Source organism: Seriola aureovittata, chromosome 7, assembly GCF_021018895.1.
Source record: "Seriola aureovittata isolate HTS-2021-v1 ecotype China chromosome 7, ASM2101889v1, whole genome shotgun sequence".
NCBI classification, from domain to species: Eukaryota; Metazoa; Chordata; class Actinopteri; order Carangiformes; family Carangidae; genus Seriola; species Seriola aureovittata.
Window position 1 is genome coordinate 14,561,976 of NC_079370.1, and position 19,469 is coordinate 14,581,444.

The 19,469-nt window shown below is 43.9% G+C and overlaps 1 protein-coding gene across 3 annotated transcripts in view; it reads left to right on the plus strand.

Annotated features, from left to right (window-relative positions):
* zgc:158766 (uncharacterized protein LOC100009641 homolog) overlaps positions 1-19,469 on the plus strand; it is a 23,697-nt gene continuing 4,228 nt past the window's right edge. For 2 of the 3 annotated variants that reach the window (XM_056381745.1, XM_056381746.1), the window contains exons 1-20: positions 9-305; positions 5,154-5,351; positions 6,458-7,697; positions 11,238-11,441; positions 11,661-11,784; positions 12,522-12,615; positions 13,177-13,263; positions 13,534-13,650; positions 13,934-14,032; positions 14,303-14,445; positions 14,569-14,707; positions 14,820-14,942; positions 15,047-15,211; positions 15,397-16,271; positions 16,497-16,746; positions 17,115-17,204; positions 18,078-18,302; positions 18,541-18,711; positions 18,806-18,983; positions 19,120-19,236. In XM_056381745.1, coding sequence (XP_056237720.1) covers positions 237-305; positions 5,154-5,351; positions 6,458-7,697; positions 11,238-11,441; positions 11,661-11,784; positions 12,522-12,615; positions 13,177-13,263; positions 13,534-13,650; positions 13,934-14,032; positions 14,303-14,445; positions 14,569-14,707; positions 14,820-14,942; positions 15,047-15,211; positions 15,397-16,271; positions 16,497-16,746; positions 17,115-17,204; positions 18,078-18,302; positions 18,541-18,711; positions 18,806-18,983; positions 19,120-19,236 — 4,708 coding nt within the window. In that variant the 5' untranslated portion in view covers positions 9-236. Of the gene's footprint in view, positions 306-5,153; positions 5,352-6,457; positions 7,698-11,237; positions 11,442-11,660; positions 11,785-12,521; positions 12,616-13,176; positions 13,264-13,533; positions 13,651-13,933; positions 14,033-14,302; positions 14,446-14,568; positions 14,708-14,819; positions 14,943-15,046; positions 15,212-15,396; positions 16,272-16,496; positions 16,747-17,114; positions 17,205-18,077; positions 18,303-18,540; positions 18,712-18,805; positions 18,984-19,119; positions 19,256-19,469 lie in introns of all 3 variants that reach the window. The other variant, XM_056381747.1, reaches the window with a different exon arrangement.

A 19,469-nucleotide genomic window follows, 5' to 3' on the forward strand; every position in this document is an offset into this window, starting at 1 on the left:
GGGGAAGCCAGCACACACTGCCTCTCTCACGCTCCGACAGGAGTTTAGTCTGCTCCAGCTGCCAACACCACAGCAGACGGAGAGAGAGAGAAAGAGAGGGGAGAGAAATGGACCTGTTGATATCCCAGCAATGACTTCCAGCACTTACAGAGAGGATAATACACTGGATTCTAGCGCTTGGAGTTGATGACACTTATTTATTTACTGAGGTTTGGGATTTTTTTTCAGGTGTCTTAATGCTGTCACTGGGCAAAATGCACTCCAGAGCAAAGTCCCGGAGTTGTGACAACTACCTGAGTATTAAGGTACGAGCTTGAAATAGGTTTTGAATTTCTCATCATTATACTTTTACTGGGACTTTTTGGAAGTTTCTGTTTTGTGCTTCTTTCTTGTGTGATTATGCTCAGTGTGTTGTGTTTTCCCTCTTTCTTCTGTGTTGGTTGTAAACCTGGCTTCTTGGGAACCTTCAGCGACAGTGTCGTGTGTGTGTGTGTGTGTGTATTATTGTGCACATTCAGAGGATGGGTGTTTTCAATGCCTCAGCTTGTAGACAGCTGATATTTTGACTTGTTGCTCTGCAGCCAAAACAGCAGGCAGCTTTTTACACATGCATAAAGTGAGGGGGGAGGGAGCACAGCGGGTACCCTGATCTAGGATTATGTTATTGCTCAACATATACACGAATCCCTTCATTTTCATTTAGTTCCACGTATGCCATGGTGTTATTGTCTAAATTGTTTCAATTGAGGGCACATGATACGTCGCAGTGTGTAAATGTTTATATTTTTAGCAAAATGCTGTTGTCAGATAGATAGATAATTCAAGTAATGGCAATGACAGTGTAATTGTTCATTTGTTGCTCCTCAATGTGTTCTCCATCTACTGAATGTCAATTACAGCTAAATATATTGACGCTCTACAGTGACAAAGTGTGCACTCTTAAACAGGAGCTAAATACTGAAATTACAGATTAGTACTCATAAATAGTCTGTATTGTAAATCATTGTTTTATTTCATTGGAGATCGTGATAGAGACATATTTTTTTAGCTCTGTACCATCATCAGCAATAGTTGTATCAGGGGGTTCAAAAAAAAAAAGGAATGAAAATAAGATTTGACTTACAGGCTGTTTATCATTTCTGGGGTCAGTGAAGTACACAAGTTTGTATCCTTTCTGATATGTGAGGCTTCTTTATCATCCTCCCACTTGTTTTGGTATGCATCCATTCTATATTTACCCTGCAGAGGTATCAACAGACTTTGTTAGTCTCCTTTGTCTCTGCTGTCACTGCTCGTCACTGCTCTGATTGGCTGAAGGATCGCCATGCACCTTTTACCTCCTTGTTGGGATTTCTTTTATGCAAAGGCCTAATCAAACATGTGAATGTGTGTTGTATACAGTATGTCTCCCTATGAGCGCTGTGAAGTCTGTTAGGGCTGCTCAGGAACAATATCCTGTCAGTGTTGTTTACATCCTGAAGGACAAAGTCATTAGTTGCCTGCTAATACATAAATCACATCTTTCTGATAACTAACGTGGGAAAAAAAAAAAAAAAAAAAAAAAAATATCCCCACTATTCCATGAGAACGCAGTATAGTTTCCTCTGCTCATATACAAAAAATAAAAATAAATAAAAAACAGAAAGTTCTTCTGCTACTGCTCTGTCATTTAGCTTGTATACTTTTTATAACCCAGCTTGAAAAAAATAATACATTAACCATAAATGTGATTTAAAAAATATAATTGATTAGCAGAAATATTTCTCTTAGTTCTTACATTTCAGTCAGATAATAGGAATGTAAATGTAAATCACAGGAGAAGTAAAAATAGTAAGTTTTGCCGTACACAAGTGGGTGGGCCAGTTTATCACCTCCAGACTTCCATTATTGTTGATCTGGCTGTCACCCAGCAGCCCTGGCTGTCACACAATCTGTGTGGGCCTCTCAGGGTTAAAGTTTATCTGCTGAGATAACATTATAACATTTACTAAGGTGTCTTTTTACAATGCCATTCTAACATTGTGCTGTTGAAGCGTGTGCTCTCCAGTGTCTATACAAAGACAAAGAGTGTGTTTTTGTGTGTGTGTGTGTGTGTGTGTGTGTGTGTGTATGTGTGTGTGTGAGTGTGTGTGTGTATATATGTGTGTGTGTGTGTGTGTGTGTGTGTGTGTGTGTGTGTTTGTCCAAGTATAATTCATTTTGATACATATTGTAATTAATTCAACAGAGCTATGTTTTGATTTAACAGGGATTTTTGTTATGTAACCAGTCATCTCTCTCTTTCTATAAGAAATGAGGATCGTGGTTGTCCTTGAATTTATTGGGAGTTTTATCAGTACAGTGTGCGGATCTTTGGTCTGACTTCATATCCCAGTCTTTGCCTCTCCTCCTCTCATAAGATAGGATTTCTGCTGGTGCAGATCAAAAGCTGAATGAAACTGCAGGCTCAATAGTGAGGTCTCACTAGGCCCCTTTGTTGGTGTCCTGGCACCTGGCAGCGGGGCAGGTCTGAGCAACCTGTGGCCTTTGTCAGCCCCGCTGCCTTTGAGGCTGTTAGCAGGTTGGTTAGTGAGCAGCCTGTATGGGGGCTCCAGGGCTCTCCTGTTACACTCCCCTGGTGGCTTCATGCTCCACTGGAGGCCTGGTAGGCAGCGCCTTTTGTGTCCTCGACCCACTAAATGTGTCAGTGACCACCTCGCGTTCACTCGCTTTCTGTCTCTGTGTGTCTCTCACTCTTTCTTTTCTCTGTGATGTAGCCCCTTCTCTCCCCCCCCCCTCCCCAACTCTGATTTCTTTTTCCTAATTTTTCCACTTGGCTCTCTGACACATGCTTTAGAAGTTGCTGTACTTTTAGAATCACCAACTAACACAACATTTTCCCATGTTTGATCTCTCTCTCTCTCTCTCTCTCTCTCTCTACACTGAAAGATTTGCTCTTAACTCAAACTTTACCACAATCCATCTTCTCAGTTGAAAAGGTAAACTGAAAGACAAACACCCCCCCTCACCTCCCCACCTCCCACTCCCCATCGTTTAGCCTACTTACTTGCCCTGTGCACCTCTTGGAACAGCTGGTTTACCAGCGGCACAGACAGAAGTGTCCCACCTGGAGCTTGAAGCCATTAATTACCACCTCGGTCCTCCATCACACAGGCAGCCGCTCACAAAGACCTGGCATCAGATAGGGTGGGACTTCCCACTCCTACTCCTGTCCTGGCTGAGGGTCTGAGGCTAGACATACACAACCATACACACTGCATTCCTCTGTGGCTCAGAGCGGATGGGAAGCTCAGCTCTGGCGGCTTAGCTCAGTCACTCTGCTGAGACATGCAGATATGTCTCCCACTAGCCAGGTGACACTTTTTGAAAAGCTTTAAATGCCTTCCTGACAATGGGAGAGCTGTATCTATTGTCCCTTATGTAATATATCATCTCCGGGGTGATGATGTAATGTTTATTTGCCACAGCTCTCACTGTAAACGCTGTGTTATGCAGCTATTGTTTAGATAAATGCAGTTTTCGTGTTCATATTGTCGCATCGGATTACATGGACTTCTGGTTGAAAAGCAGTTTTATTTATCACTGAGTATCTGCTATGTTGAATAATTGTTCTTCAAAAACACTGCCACAGTTTTTTTGTTTTTTTTTGTTTTTTTTTCTGCCTTGGGAAGCTGAAGAGAAACTTGCTGGTCTGTCCTAACTATGTAGTGAGGGCTTTCCTCCCATTGTTAGCTTTCCTCCAATAAAACACCATGTTATTCTTCTCCTCCCGGGTGCAACAGTGACTAATGCCCAGAGACATTTTTGTCTCACTAAAAGCAGGCTGAGTGCTAATGGAGGTGGGCGTTTTGTTGCAGGGCACCAACACTGTACAGCACATACCACTTTGAGAGGCGGAGTGCACAATGAGCGCCTTGTAGTAGAGTGGTGGCATGTGTACCAATGCACTGAACTGTACTCACTCGCCTCTAATTGATGGTGCTGAGCTGCTTAGATCAACAGGACAGATCCTACAAAGGGTGAAACATGGGCTCTCTGACAGGCTGAATTCCCCCCCGAGCACAGGCCATCTCTTGATTTCTGCGTGTCGTTTTTTTTTTTTTTTTTAAACACACTTTCATTGTCATGTAAATGCAGCACAGACATTCAAGTGAAAGTTAGCTGTGAGGAGCTACATCCTCACCCCCCGCGTTCTTCAATACGGTACACAGTCGACATAGTGTGGGACTTTTCCTGGCATCGCCCTCTATCTGTGTGGTTATCATTGGAGGCAGATGTCTCTATTCCACTGTTGTGTTCCATTCGGGAAGGACAGATAGCGGAGGGATGTTTGGCCTTGGCTATCACCGCTGAGAGGAAGGTCACGGCCTGAACTGCGAACATAACTACAAGAACAGGTCAACCTCATCCAGGACTGCCGTAATCCCAAACGTCCCGTCTCACTCATGGACAAGTTGTAACTAACGGTACCGGACGTATCATCTGCTCTGCTTGGGGACCGCTGTGGTCGTCCAGGGCATGAAGGGGTCAGATAAAAATCAACGATGACATGGTTGTTATTAGAGGGTAGCGTTGCACCAGCCCCGCCAGAACTGGAGTCCATTCTGGACTTTCCAGTTTGTCTGTTTGTGTCCGCTGGCGGTGACGTCACTCCTACCAGGTGTTTCCCCTCTCTCTCATGGAAAGACCATCATGGCTGACATGTAATGTTTCCTGTCATGTTTAAACTTCCCGACTGTTTTGGCTGAGCAGGATCATTCACTGTAAATCACGTGCATATGCAACTGCATGATGATGTAGTTGAATTTATGTACAGTAAGCAGATGCCTTGTGATTTTTCTAGTTATTTGTGTAGGAAGTGTAACCTGGTTATTAACCTGGGGGCTGGGACTCCCCAAGGTGCTACTGAGAAAAGTCTTAGTGGTCACAAGATGATTGAAAGTAAACGCTTTTCTCTCATTTTTGCTCTTTGTGTCATGAAATGCTGGATTCTTTTACTACTTCACACATCTGAAACCCTCAAATGAAACAGGCTGAGGAGGAAAAATCACTCTCGGGTTGACCCGCTCACAGCCTGGGTCCACGTTATTTATAGCACGAGCTTGACACGATTTAAATATGTCCATCCTAAATAGTTTAGTTTTTTTCCTCAGGACGCTGAGTCTTTGGACAACTGTATCCAGAGCACCTTGTCGGCCCTGTACCGCCCCTTCACTGCCACCGCTGCCACCGTCCTGTGGCAGCTCTTCAGCGTGGTGGAGAGGCAGTACCGCGGAGACGGCCTCCGCTGCCTCATCGACTTCTTGCTCCCTGCCAAGAGGATTCTGCAGATCATCCAACAAGAAACCTGTGTGAGTATCTGATATCATCGAGGGGGCACCTGAGGTTAAATCGAGGGAGCCAAGAATGTTTACTGTGATTTGTTTCTGAATTCCTCTTGGGGTGCATCACAGTCAGAGATTTACTTGCTACTAACATTAGTGATTTCCTGCAGCACTGTTGGACTCAGATGAAGTTGAAGAAGAGAAAATAAAATAAACGCAGCACCAAAACATGGTTCACAGTGTCAAGACAAGCTAACTCATGTGCTTTCCTCAACCACCTCAAACATGGAAAAATACTCATCTTGCGAGAGGAGCGACTGGAGTGATAAGAGAAAATGTTTGTGGAAAAAGAATGTGAGAACAATGCTGCTGAGTGTTAATATCTCTGCTGAGTGGGAAGGGGGAGCACCAGACTGAGACAGAGTTGATTATTGTTCTGAAAACAAGCTGAAAAGCAGCCATCCTTCTCTGAAGAGGGAAACAGAGGGAAACTGTGGTCTGTTTGAGAGGCTGCCATGGACTCTTGTGTCCAAAGTGAAACTCAATATTCTCTCTCAAAAGCTTTGATTGCTGTGGGTTAGGGCTCTATGACCAAAGCACTGAAACTTTATTCCTCTGTATTCATCTCTCTGGTGATTACACTGTGACGATAGCCATAGAGCAATAGTTTCACCTAAGCCTAGCCCCTGAGAACAGCCTACTGTGCAGGAGAGTCTTTGTATTGCAGGCAATATGAGAGGCTTCAGAGGAAGATCACATCCTCAGTCTTTGCCTTGACATTCATAAGAGATGAAAAAGTCAACCCTTGAGCTCCATGCCTTTGCTTCCTCTTAGAGTTTTTTTTTTTTTTACGCTGTCACAGTGAAGATTTGTGTTGTGGTTGCTGCGAAACCCGGGCCTGATCAGACAGGTTCTCCTCTTTAGTTGAATGATCACTGACAGTGATTCATCCAGTCAGTGCATCCCATGAAAACATCTCGCCTCTCCATTAAAGTTAAACATGTGTTTGAACACAGCTTTGCAGATGTCTGTTGAAATGATGCAAGATACACCACAGCTGAGCCATGACACAAAGGGATGATGATAATGTTTTATGGGAGTGGGTACTGACTGACTTCTCTGTTTTCTCTCAGGTGAGGTTCAGAGGCTTGTTGTTCTATCATGAGGGGTGGCCTCTCTGCATCCACGAGAAAGTCGTCCTGCAGCTCGCCCCTCTGCACAAAGTCCGACTAAAGCAAGGAGACTTCTATCTACAGATAGTCCCTCTAGGCCGCAAGACTGCCAAGCTAGTGATAAAATGTTTGTCGGCCAGTGGGCAGGCCATTGCAGAAATCCCCATCGCAGAGAGCATGTATGGCAGCGTCTTCACAGCTGAGTTCTTGCAGAATGTAACACGTGACCGGAACCTGCACCCGCTACAGAACTGTCTGCTCACCACTGGTACCTCCGTGTACAGGACGCCGTGGATGAACGTGGTCAACCCTCTGTTTGTCAGCAGCACGTCGGACGCCATCATGCAAGCGCGCTGCAGCAGAGGCGGCTTCCGCGGCCAACTCAGCACCTGCAGCACCAGCGGATCCACCGGGACTCTGGACAGCCACCGCAGCTCCAGAGAGTCCCTGCACTCTCAGGGGGCTGACTCCATCTTCTCTGAGCCCACCTCACCGAGCAGAAACCGCACGGACCCCGGCGGTGAGAGACGCAGCATCAGTGCAGCGGATACTGCTACACCCATCATTAAGATTGAAAGACCCACTGAAGAGTGTGGGGTAGGACAAGGGGGCGAGGACAGTGGTGGGAGAGAAAGAGGGTCGGGGTCCAAGATGCTGTCTTTTACTACAGACCTCAGTAACCCAGGCCCTCGACGTCGCATCCCGAGGGACTCTGTAGCCTTTGAGAACAGGAGACTTTTCAGAAAATCTTACATGGAGGCCTTGCAGAACCCCATGAGCCTTGGGTCCAGCTCCGAGTCCATCTTGGAGGAAAGCTCGGAGCACAGTGCCGGCCTGAGAGAGAGAACATTGACAGCGGGCGGCAGCCCCGACACCCGGACCTCCCCCAGAGAACACTTATCTCGAAGGTTGGGTAGCCGGGGCTGGCTCAGTAGTGATGACTCCAGGCCCAGCACACCTTTGCTTTACTTACAGAGGGGGTTACGGAGCGCAGAGAGACGTGCAGAGAGACGTTCAAAGTCACTGGAGAGGACTAACAAGGCAGGCCAAGTTAAAGGCCACCGGGAACGGTCCTCCTCTGGAGGCTCGGCTAGCATCTCACCCAAAAAGCTGATGAATGGCTACGCTCTTCGTTTTGGGAAGCTGGAAGTCGAGGCAGCTTTTCCTGGTTCTGAGAGGAGAAGCAGCAAAGAGGAGTCAGGTGCGTGATGCTCCGCTGATGTTCAACCCTTTGTCCAGAAATCACACTGAAGTTATGTTTTACATCGTCTCATCATATTATGGGCAAATACTTTTGTCTATTTGCTTTACAGGCACTCAAACTTGCTCAAGTATAATAACTCAATAATCCTGTTATACAATATGTATATCATTTAATACAATATTGAAAATACCTGTAAGGAGCCATTTTGCATAGTACCTTTGAGTACGTTTGTTGATAATACCTTTGGTGTGGCCACTGTACGTTCAGTTCTGCGGGACAGTGGTGTATTGTTACTGTTGCTTTAAGCAGAAGTCTTTTTTGTTATTGTCAGAAATCCTTTTGAAAACAGCAAAACAACAATGAACTGATCATAATAAGTTTTTTCCTGTGAAGCCAAAGCCTGATATGGCTTATTCCTCTGTGCCATAGAACTGAAAAATTAACCCCACATACACTGTGTTTCTGCCATGAATGCTCACTAGACAAAACGCCAACTTCAAAATGTGTATTAATCCACAGCTGAAAATAGTCACTGCTAAATGAACTGGTTTGCCCTGTTTCAGTAATAGTTGCTAAAAACTACAGTGCCCAGCTGTTTAAATTTCATTTTAATTTTTAAAGATTTCCATCATCAATAGAACAAATGCTCCTGAGTGCCAGAGACAGGGTAAGGGAGTTGAAAGTAGTGACAGATGGACTGACATTGTTTGGACAATAATAGAAACATAGAATAAGAGCAACCTCGTCCGTTAATCGTAATATGTTTCCCTTACTCTTGTTGCTTACTTAAAAATCTGAATGGGATATGAGAAGACAATTTTAGCATCAAAAAGACGTCTTTACACAAAGCGATTTTTGCTCTACTAACATGTTCTATTACACAACATTAAACCTCAGTGTTTACAAGCGTGGCATATTCCAACAAGGGCTGAATCATCAGTCCACAGCTCATTTATCTTATCAAATAATATGACCTGAGGGTGTGAAAACCCAGTTTCGCTCTTAATAGTTCGATAATGGTGGTTTCTCATCAGGATGTGTCATCGTACCCTGCAGCAGGACTGGTTACAACAGTTCATTAGGTGGTTGGAGCTGATATCTGAGCTCATATCTCTGAAGCATTAAGGCTGTCATCGGTGACGGATCGCTTTTCAAAGCCCACACTGTGTGTTTTTTGGCATGTTCAGGAGACAGGTACAGCCCTACCCTGGAAACAGAACATCAGTCGCAACCCTGTGTTTTCTTTACCACTGTCGGTGTGTTTTGTTTTGTGTTTTGTGTCGGTTCATCCTGGGTAGCTCAGGAAAGCGGCAATGGGGAGAATACCACATTGGGAATCGTGCTGTTTTTAGAAAATACAGCCTCTTCCGTGAATTGAAATGTGAGGTGAAAACTGATTGAATTTATTTACCCTGGATAGTGCCAGACCGCAGCCAGTACTGTCCAGGTTTAAGCTGTGTGGCCTGATTTCTTAAGAAATAAATCATATATTTGCTTATTTAAATGCATTAAAGAGGACACTTAACCACTCAGCAAAAATACAGTAGTTAAATCACATCTCTGTTGCTGAGATTACCTCAGAGGGGATTGTATTTCAGCTGTTGCAAAGCAGGTTTCCCACAACGACATTTCAAAGGCAACAAAAGATCCTGTAAACCCTGTAAACTAACCACAGGAACCCCAGCATCCCACAATGAGATGACCCCACAGTGTTATTGGGGCTGGGGGCTGCGCTGATCTCAGATGGGTTGCCTCATTTACAAAAGTTTCCTTTGTGAACCAATCAGCCACTGGGGATCCACGGGGGGAAAAAAGCCTTTCAAACTGCGGCTGTGTCTTTGGAGAGTCCATTCACTCCAGAAACACGAGACCTAACTTGCACTGACTCACACCGCTCTGAAAAAATAAGTGTTGAACAAGTGTTGAATTACTCATGATGTGAGCCAGCAAACTCTGTAGTATCAAAACACGTCACCTTTTATTTACATGATCAGTAAAGTCAAAGCAGCAACCAGTGCAGGTTTAACCCCCTTTGGCGGCTTTAAAATGCATCCAGTGGAGTACACAAAAATACAGACTTTCACGCAGGACAATACTCAGGAGGCTTTACTCTACTTTTGTCACTTCCTCTGACAACAAAGCAATTTAGGAAACATGCAGCAAACACAGGCCCGGCCACACAGTCGCACAGGAAATGCACTGACTGTTTGAAGACAATAGAGGCTGAGCTGGGTGGGTTTACTGTCACAGAACGGGGCAGGACAATGCAAAGAGGCCTCAAACTGTTTAAAAAGAAAACACACAACAGGTGTCCCATCACACACAGATACTTTGGCAGAGTTGGTTGAACAACAGCCAATCAAGGTTTTATGTTAAGTTTAAGGCCTGTTAATACTCTGATGACAAGGCGATTCCAAAAATGGAAGAGCCTTGTTTATGACTGTGACTCTTTCCGCTCTATTTTTGGATGGTATTTTTTTTATTGGCGTGGTAAAATATTAGTGCCAACTTTTGCCTCAACCCGGCTCTTAGACTGTGACAAGACTAGTATAGTCAATGATTAAATGAATATATTTTAAAACAAATTAGTTAAAATGACCAATAAGTGAGTAAGTCAAGTGTGAGTTTTTGCACCGATGTTATCTTGGCCATACAAAAGAAAACCCAACAAAAAAAAAAAAAAAGCTAAGAGTGTGTGGATTGAGCAGATTTTGCCGCTATACTCCGGGTCTATAAACATGAACCACAGCAGAGCTAGGTGTATACCATGCTGCTGTCAGAGCTGCTTTTATTGCCAGCCTCAAATACAAATCAACAGTTATTTTTATTATATATTTTTATTGCAAATTGTAATTTCCAAAGAGATGCATTTAGGTTTCTTGCTTTGCCTGATCAACAGTCCAAAACCCCAAAATATTCAGTTTATCAAAGACTCACATTTGACATGTTTTTGTACCAGAGAATCATGACCTTTTTTTTAGCTTGAAAAATGATTAATCGATTACCAAATTTCTTGCCAGTTACTGTTCTATTGGTCAACTAATGATGAATCGCTGCAGCTCTACTGTATAGCCAAGGCATAGTGAAGTATCCAGCACAGAATACACAGATGCTGTGTGAAGATTTGAATGTTGTTTCGCTGCCTCAGGAATAGGACCAAGTCTAAAAAAACGTGGTACCACTTGGGAATGTCAGGAGCAGCATTCCTATAAACAGAGCCTTGAGGTATGGAGGGCTGAAGAGGAGGAGGTGAGCATCTGAGAGTCTAATAACCCCAGAGTTACCCATGACTCAGGCTGACTAAACACCTGCTCTCCACAATGAGTCAGAGTCAACTCACTACTAGATCACACCTATGTTACCACTGGAAAATAAACTTGTTTCATGAGGTTTTACGGTGAGATGAGAAAGCACTGAGGTGAAAGGAGACTTCTAATTTCTACTGATTGGACTGTATTTTTGTTCTGTAGTTGCTCAGTAAATATCACTTAGACAGTCCGTCCCATTTGTGCTCACCGTCTCTAATCTTCTCCACAGGACAGCGTGACGACGGCATCAGCGGTGAGAGCGGGCAGCGCAGGCATAGCGGAGAAGAGTCACACAGCCCTAAAGCTGCCAATGGGGCCGCTATCAGGCCGGCGTCAGTATCAAGCTCTTCATATGACAGTAACCCAGCCCTCCCCAAACTGGCGTCGGAGGTCAATCAAGAGCTGCTGGCATCGGGTGCTGTGATCTTGCCAGGTAGGGAAGGGGAGAGGGAGGGTGGGGGGTGATGCTTTCATTTCCACCCATCAGCTTTTTTAATAGGTATCACATTCATATTAGAGCTGCAGAATTGCATGGTCTTGTACGTCTACTACAGTGACATAAGCCTGTAAAGCTTAGACGCTCTCATTCTTGGTGGTAGTCGACACCTGTGAGTGTTGAGTGCTGACCCCCTGCTGGCCTGCTCTCTTCCAGGAAACAGAGATCGCAGTGGGAGGGCAGTTCTGCAGGTGTGCACAAGAGCTCAGGTGTGGGCAGGTGAGAGTTGCACAGTCAATGACCTCACCTGTTTACTGGGCTACTACTACTCCACACTGCGGTAAGTCCCACATACTTAGCTTTTATTTTGTCTGTGTTCAGAATAACTCCAGTAAGTTTCGCACCTTTCCTTTGCCCCCGAGGTGACGACCGACCCATTCAGAATTTATGAATACAGATAAGCAGATAAGCATTTAAATCTAAAGTTCTCCTTCATGTCATTTATAGGCATATACAAACATAGAAGAAATGGTTTATAACACACTATAATATAGTTGTAACCAGATGTAAGGACATTACAAAGTCTTAATTAGTGCACAGTATTTGTCAGCAATTTTATGAAGACATATATATTATATTATTACAGCCCTGTTTTAATTTAATAAATAGTTACAACTACATTATAGTTTGTTATAAACCATTTATTGTATTATTTTGTTGTTTTATATTGATACTAATGCTCATGTACTGCTCATGAATGCTAAATAGGGGTACTTTTAAGTAAAGTCTATTTAAATAAAAGAGTATTGTCAGTAAACTTGAGAATGAAAAATCATCAGTTTTCAGTTTTACAGGATCTTTCTAATAGGCATTGCTAGATATATGTTCATGCTTAGCAATGTAATACCTGCACTCACCAAGGCTGCACAAAATAAATGTCCCAGCCATATACCCCTGTGGTCAGGGTTTCCTCTTTTACCAGGCAGCAGCAAATTTGCTTAGCTGTCAGAATATAGTATTGCACACAGTTAGCTGTTTGACAAAGGCAGTGCACTAACTTTAATACTTTGGTTTCAGGAAAGAAAGGCGTCATCAAGGTCTGAGTGTTGTAATAGACAGCAGGAAGCAGCAGCCTGTTCCAGCTCTGTTGGCATCGCTGTCTGAACTGCAGGTGAGCCCGCAGTGGAAAATATGTAATTACCCTCCAACACGCCCAAAGAGTTTTCAGGCCCTGCTGAATCTGTTGTCCTCTGAGCTGTAATACTGATACTCTCTTTCTCTGAGTTACAACACTATGGAATTCCTTACACATTCCCTATTGTTCTGCCCATCAGTCACCGACACAATGTGTTCTTTTTTTTTTTTGTTTTTTTTGTTTGTTTTTTAAAGGGCACACCTTAAATTTGTAGTGACTCCACTTCCAAGACATTTTTCTGAAAAAGGCTGGCCTCAGGGCTCTTGTGGAGAAGCCTGTGCTTACTTGTCTGTTTTTAACCACACACTGGGAGTGGGTTGGCTGCAGCCAACTCGCCAGAGACATATCATCATGTTATGATGATGAGTTGCTCTCTGATGTAAGGCTGATAGTTCTGTAAACCACAACACATGCACAAGTCACTTTAAATGCCTATTTCACGGTATTTAGCTGTTCTTCTCGGAAATATACACGTCTTGTAATTTTTATTTTCTTAATTTTAAGAGACTATAAAAATGGCATGTGCATGTTTTTCAGGCTTTGGTACCAAATGCACTTTACTCAGTTCTCTTCCTGGTGGACAAGGAGGCAGCAGCTAAACCTGAGCGAGACATCAATGTGCAGGTAAAGAAAGACTTTTATTATCAGATGGATGACGCGTATCTCAAATCAAGATGTATTTGTGTTGTTGGATGCTTGATCCAAGTAGATTTGATAAGCAAGAACATTTGATGAATCCCTGTATAATATCATCTCTATAGGCCATGATGACAGAGATTAGAGGGGGGCAGGGATTGGCCGTTGGGTAGATGCAGTCGCTTTGAAGGAGGACAGGAACACACTGTGACTGAGACCTGAGTGTGTGTGTGTCTGTGTTTGTTTTTCTTGCAACAGACTGAGACGCTGTCGTCTCTGAAGGCCCTGCTGAAACATATCGACCAAACCCAGCTCACACGAGACTTGGAGGGCACCTTCCACTACGACCACAACCACTGGATCCACTTCAGACAGGTGGGTGGACGGTATCCCACATACTGTATTTGTAAACTTACTTAAAGGCTTGACAAGGGTGGGGATTTCAGTTTACTGTTAGATGCTTGTTGTTTATAAGCGAAAAGAGAAAATTATACTAATTGCTATTTTTGCCAAGGTTATGTATAGTTGCAAGGAATGGCTTCTCTGGGCCAGTTGAAACATGATCAGTTTCAGCCCCCTCTATTTCTTGCAGGGGACAGTTCTCTACTTGCAGATTTTAAGAATCTGCAATCTCTTTTTCTCTGTCTTTCTTTCACAGAAAATTGAACCATTTGCCAGCAGTTGTAGCGCAGCCATCTCCTCCCTGCAGGAGTCTATCAGCACACTGAGCAACAGCGGCAACCTGAAGACGTCAAAGGTCAGACCCAGCCCTTGCGGCCAGTCTGGCCTTCTGATATATGTGTTTTCTACTGACACACAATAGCTCCCTGCTGGAATAAACAACTGAGGACTTTGTTTTATGGTTAACTTCCTTGATCTTTGTGCAGTGGAGATCAATAACCTTGAAAGGATTTTGTTTTGAGTTTAAGAAAAAAAAAAAAAAAAAAAAAAGCAGTTGTTTCTTGTCACATTTGTGTTTAGATCCACTGTGAAAATGTATTAATATCATATAATTTCTTTGATTCAGGAAGTGTCTGAGGTGATGGAACAGCAGAGGCATCTCATGAAGTGTGTGCTAGATGACACCCGTCTAAACAGACTGCGTCTCGAGGGAGGAACTGTCCTCGCCCGCATCAGGAAGGAAGAGGCCTGTGAGAATGAAAACTACAGGTAGTGCAGGAAGAGGGGATGGACTCTCAACCGTCATAATGAGCAGTGCCTGTGATGATGGAAAAAAAAAAAAAACCAACTTCTCATAACCTGTGTGGCCATGTTTTCTTTTTGTTCATTCAGAGATGCTGTAGACGTGTTGAATGCACTGTACAACCAAGTAGATGAAGAGGTTCATAAGCTCGTGATCCTGTCCAACAAGTCTCAGAAACAGTTAGAGAGCCTGCTGGAGGTGTGCAGGTTTGAGGAGCAAACACAACAGGTGATCCCCGAACTTTATTTCTCTCCACATACAGTCATCTGTGCTGCAGATTTTCTCTGCTCTCAGCCCAGAAGTGGATAACAAATCCATGAAAACTCCTCTCTCTTTTCAGATCAAACTCTGGTTCAGTGTCGAGGGAGAGAAGCAACTCGCACCTTTGGAATCGCTCACTCTCTCTGTGGCCAAAATTAAGGAGATGAGAGAGAGCTTGGGCCAGTTTCTGGAGGAATCTGTGGTAAATAGTGCCATAATATATTTTCCCAAAAAATTTTTAAACCTGTTCCTTGTAAATTAGTTTTTACGTCCAGTGGTAAATCGATCTTGCCCTTATCCTGACAGCACCAACAGAGGCACGGCCTGCAGCTCGTGAAAGAGTCTCCGGAGTCTCTTCCAGGCTCGGCTCTCCTCGACTTTAAGCAGCATCTGGGATCCATCCTAAGCAGAGCGGAGCAGAGGAAGGCCCAGCTAGACGTCCTAACCAACCTGCATGAGTTCTATGACTCGGTAAGTATCAAAAAAATCATGTCAGCGTTCTGACCAAAGTTATCTTACAGTTGTATTTTAGGATTCAGAATATTCTTTAATGCGAGAGTGCTTGCTGGATTCTGATCTTTTAATCGGCTTTATTTGTATTTGACAATACTATATTGATATACTACTATATTACTATCACTCTTTCAAATCTCTAGGCGAACCAGTGGATAGATCACTGTCAGGATTATTTCCATCAACTCAGCCTGGACAGTACAGGTGTCAGACTTTCACCATCAGTGGTTCAGATCCTGCAGGATTACTACACCGAGGCGTCCAAGTTCTCCATGGACAACTTCAGCACCCTCAATGACATGGTGCTCTCCCTGGAGAGTCCTCAGCAGCTGCAGCAGTGGAACACAGTGTGGCACAAATGTCAGCAGACCAAACAGCAGCTGGAAGAGACTTTGGCCCGAGCCTTGACGACAGCACGGAGCTCCACAGCTGCTGATGCGGCGCCTTCTTTAAAGACTGCTGCAGAGAGTCCGATCGCCACAACAGAACAGCATGGAGCTAATGGTTGTGTGCTTTTACCTGGGGCGATGACACCGTTGACTTTTGAGGATAACAAGCCTCATTCTGCTGAGCCTTTCTCCAAAAGCCCCTCCAGTTCAATCTCCTCCTCCTCACACTTCAACTTCCCGCCCGACTGCGACAGCAAACTGAGGCAGAGTCCGTCCATGTTTGACGACACGGACAGCGACTGCACCATCGACTCGACCATCTCCTGCCACTCGGAGCCCGTCTACACCGGGGCCGCCCGCCTCCGCAAGCAGCCGATGAAGAAGATCATGAAGAAGACCATGAGCTACGAGCTCACGCCAAGGGACAGTGGTCATTCAGACGTCAGCCACATTCACGGCTATACGGGGGTGTACATCAAGGGTTTGGAGGTGGCGAATAATGTGTCCGCAGAGAAGAAGCTGCAGAGGCCTGATGTGATGAGCCCCGCGTTAGGACGGAGCCGCAGCATGTCCACGCCCTCCAGGACTCATAACAGACACAGCGATGGAGACGGCAAGAAACAGAGCAGGTGAGGAGGAGAACCTCTGATACTTCACACAAACTGGGACATTACTTCATTTGTGTAGTAAAAGAACAAACACATTGTGTATGTCCCCTGATTATCAAAATTGCTAATGTTTTCTTGATTTCCCCCATGCTGTTTGCTTTAATATTAATAGTTATACCAATGTATTTTAAATATCATCAAGAATATATTTAGTCTTATACCCTGTTATGTGTTTCTGTTCACCAGTAAAGTGCAGCACATCATGGATGAGATGATCTCCACAGAGAGGGAGTATGTGCGGTCTCTCAGCTACATCATTGAGCACTATTTCCCCGAGATGGAGCGCCTGGATTTGCCCCAGGACCTGCGGGGGAAGCGCAGCATCATTTTCGGGAATGTGGAGAAACTGTGGGATTTCCACAGTCAGTACTTCCTGAAGGAGCTGGAGTCCTGCGCCCACTCCCCGCTCTCCATCAGCAGCTGTTTTCTGAGACACGTGAGTCAGTCAGTCACAGTGTGCCCTGAGGCAGCGCACTGACAGCTTAAAAATAGCAGTCAGGTCTGGTGGCTGTCATCAACAGTCACTGTAATAATGTGTTTACGTATAGTTAGTGACTTTTCTTAAAACAACTTGATGCTGTGTTTCCAGCGTAGTGCCACAGTTTCACTATCACACTGCTCGATTATAGTTGTGTACAGCCGTGTATTTAAGTCACTTGTCAGCATCATAATGAATGTAACTGATGGCAGAACCCATACAATTATATTTACAGTCTCTTAGGAGCTCAATCATTCATAGCATACTGAAATGTCAGCATGCTTTTTACTGTAGTCAGTGTTGTAACTTGTTAATCTTGTGTGCAGGAGGATCAGTTTGGAATGTATGCTCTGTACAGCAAGAATAAGCCCCAGTCGGACACTCTGCTCTGCAGCCATGGGAACGAATTCTTTAAGGTACGTCTGAAAACTCTTGCTCTGGTGACATTCCTCATTTAACGCATCATCACTGTGTTCAAAATGACATTTTGCAGAGTTGCAGCCCCAGAAATGGTTCATATCATAAAGGAAAAATCCACGACATCTTGATCATTCAACACTAAAGGGAAACAATACACACATTAGAGCCCGACTAGTACCTTGACATGGCTAATATTGACAGTTTAAGCTTATTCCAAGTGTGTGTGTGTGTGTGTGTGTGTGTGTGTGTGTGTGTGTGTGTGTGTGTGTGTGTGTGTGTGTGTGTGTGTGTGTGTGTGTGTGTGTGTGTGTATATATATATATATATATATATATATATATATATATATATAGATGTATGTCCAACCTACCCTGTTTCTGAAGCTTTCAACCACATCTCCTGGCCTTGTTTAGCAGATAAAGCTGCTCAGTTGTCATGGAGGGGGTGGCAGAGATCATAACTCCTGTCTTTTGTTTAAAGAACAGAGATATTTTAGGTCATTTCTTAGCAATTTTGCTGTCACATAGCTTTTTCATCTAAGGGTACTGAAAAGTTTTTCAACTGTAAAATATGCCACTCAGTTCATGTCTTTTTCACAATTCTTTAATAACCAAGTTTAAGGCTTACTTATGAAATGTTCGTTTGTTTTCTCGCATTATTGGATTTTTAAAACTCTTTAATAGCAATACCGATGTCGGCCTAAAAAGTTTAGTTTTGGTCAGGCTCTAAAATTAGGCTTTAACTCAACAGTATACACACAGAACCCACTACTTTTGACATTTACGAAAGTAGCCCCACATTCAAAAGAGTATGTTAGTTTGTAGAAAAGCAATAACACCACAATAGTAATCCTCACTGTGTCTCTCCAGGATAAGCAGATGGAGCTTGGGGACAAGATGGACCTGGCGTCCTACCTGCTGAAGCCCATTCAGAGGATGAGTAAATATGCCCTGTTGCTGAAAGACCTGATTAAGGAGTGCAGCCAGTCCCAGGAGCAGGAGCTGAGTGACCTACGCACCGCAGAGGAGTTGGTCAAGTTTCAGCTTCGCCACGGCAACGACCTGCTGGCTATGGATGCTATTCGGGGCTGTGATGTAAGTAGTAATTCATGAGCACAGAGCCATGTGCTGCTATGAGGATTATTTGGGTGTCAGCATAAAAGCCAAGTAACACTTAACATTATAACATGACAATCTGGCAAGACAGAGGCCATTAAAACTATTTTGGCGTTTGAGGTCATCTTGTTGTGTATACAGTAGAGTGAGGTTAGATCCCCATCAGGAATTGTATTGTTCTCTCTGACGCATGTGACCGGTCGTGTTTCCTCTCCAGGTGAACCTAAAAGAACAGGGTCAACTCCGCTGCCAGGATGAGTTCATAGTCTGGTGTGGACGCAGGAAATACCTCCGCCATGTCTTCTTGTTTGAAGACCTCATCCTCTTCAGCAAGACCAAGAAGATAGAGGGAGGATATGACATTTACATCTACAAACAGTCCTTCAAAGTAAGAATTTATTGTTTGAGGAGCCATTTTTACACTGTTTGTATAATGACAGTAAATGTAATGTTTTTTTTTCTTTTTGTTCTTTTCTGTTTAGACAGCAGAGATAGGTATGACTGAAAATGTTGGTGACAGCGGCCTGCGTTTTGAGATCTGGTTCCGTCGGAGGAAGTCGCAGGACACGTTTATACTTCAGGCCAGCTCTGCAGAGGTCAAGGCTGTGTGGACCGCAATTATTGGCAAGATCCTGTGGAGGCAGGCGCTCAGAAACAGAGGTGTGTGTTCCCTGTCGGATAATCCAGTTTGACACAAGCCATTCCCTGCGCAGTTCTATACAAATAAAGTGAAATGTTCTGTCCAGGTAACATACATATTTCGTTAATAAAGAAAGATGTATTTTTTGTACTCCAGAGTTGCGCATGCAGGAGATGGTTTCCATGGGGATTGGAAGCAAACCTTTCATGGACATCAAGCCTAGTGATGCAGCTATCAGTGACAGAGCCATTGACTATATAATGAAGGGGTCAGGTGAGCTGTTCTTGTACAAGTATGTGTTTTAATTCCCTCCAGCTGTCTTTCTCTTTCATAATCATTCAGTGACACAAATTATTTCTTTGCTGAAACCACAAAAACGTGGTTCTCGCCCTACAGGTGTTTTACATGCCAGTCAAGTTTCGAGCATTTTTTTAAGAAAACACCTCGGATGTAATCTAAGCCATACTGAATTTTAAGTGTCATAAGAACCACAGTAAAATAGTTTA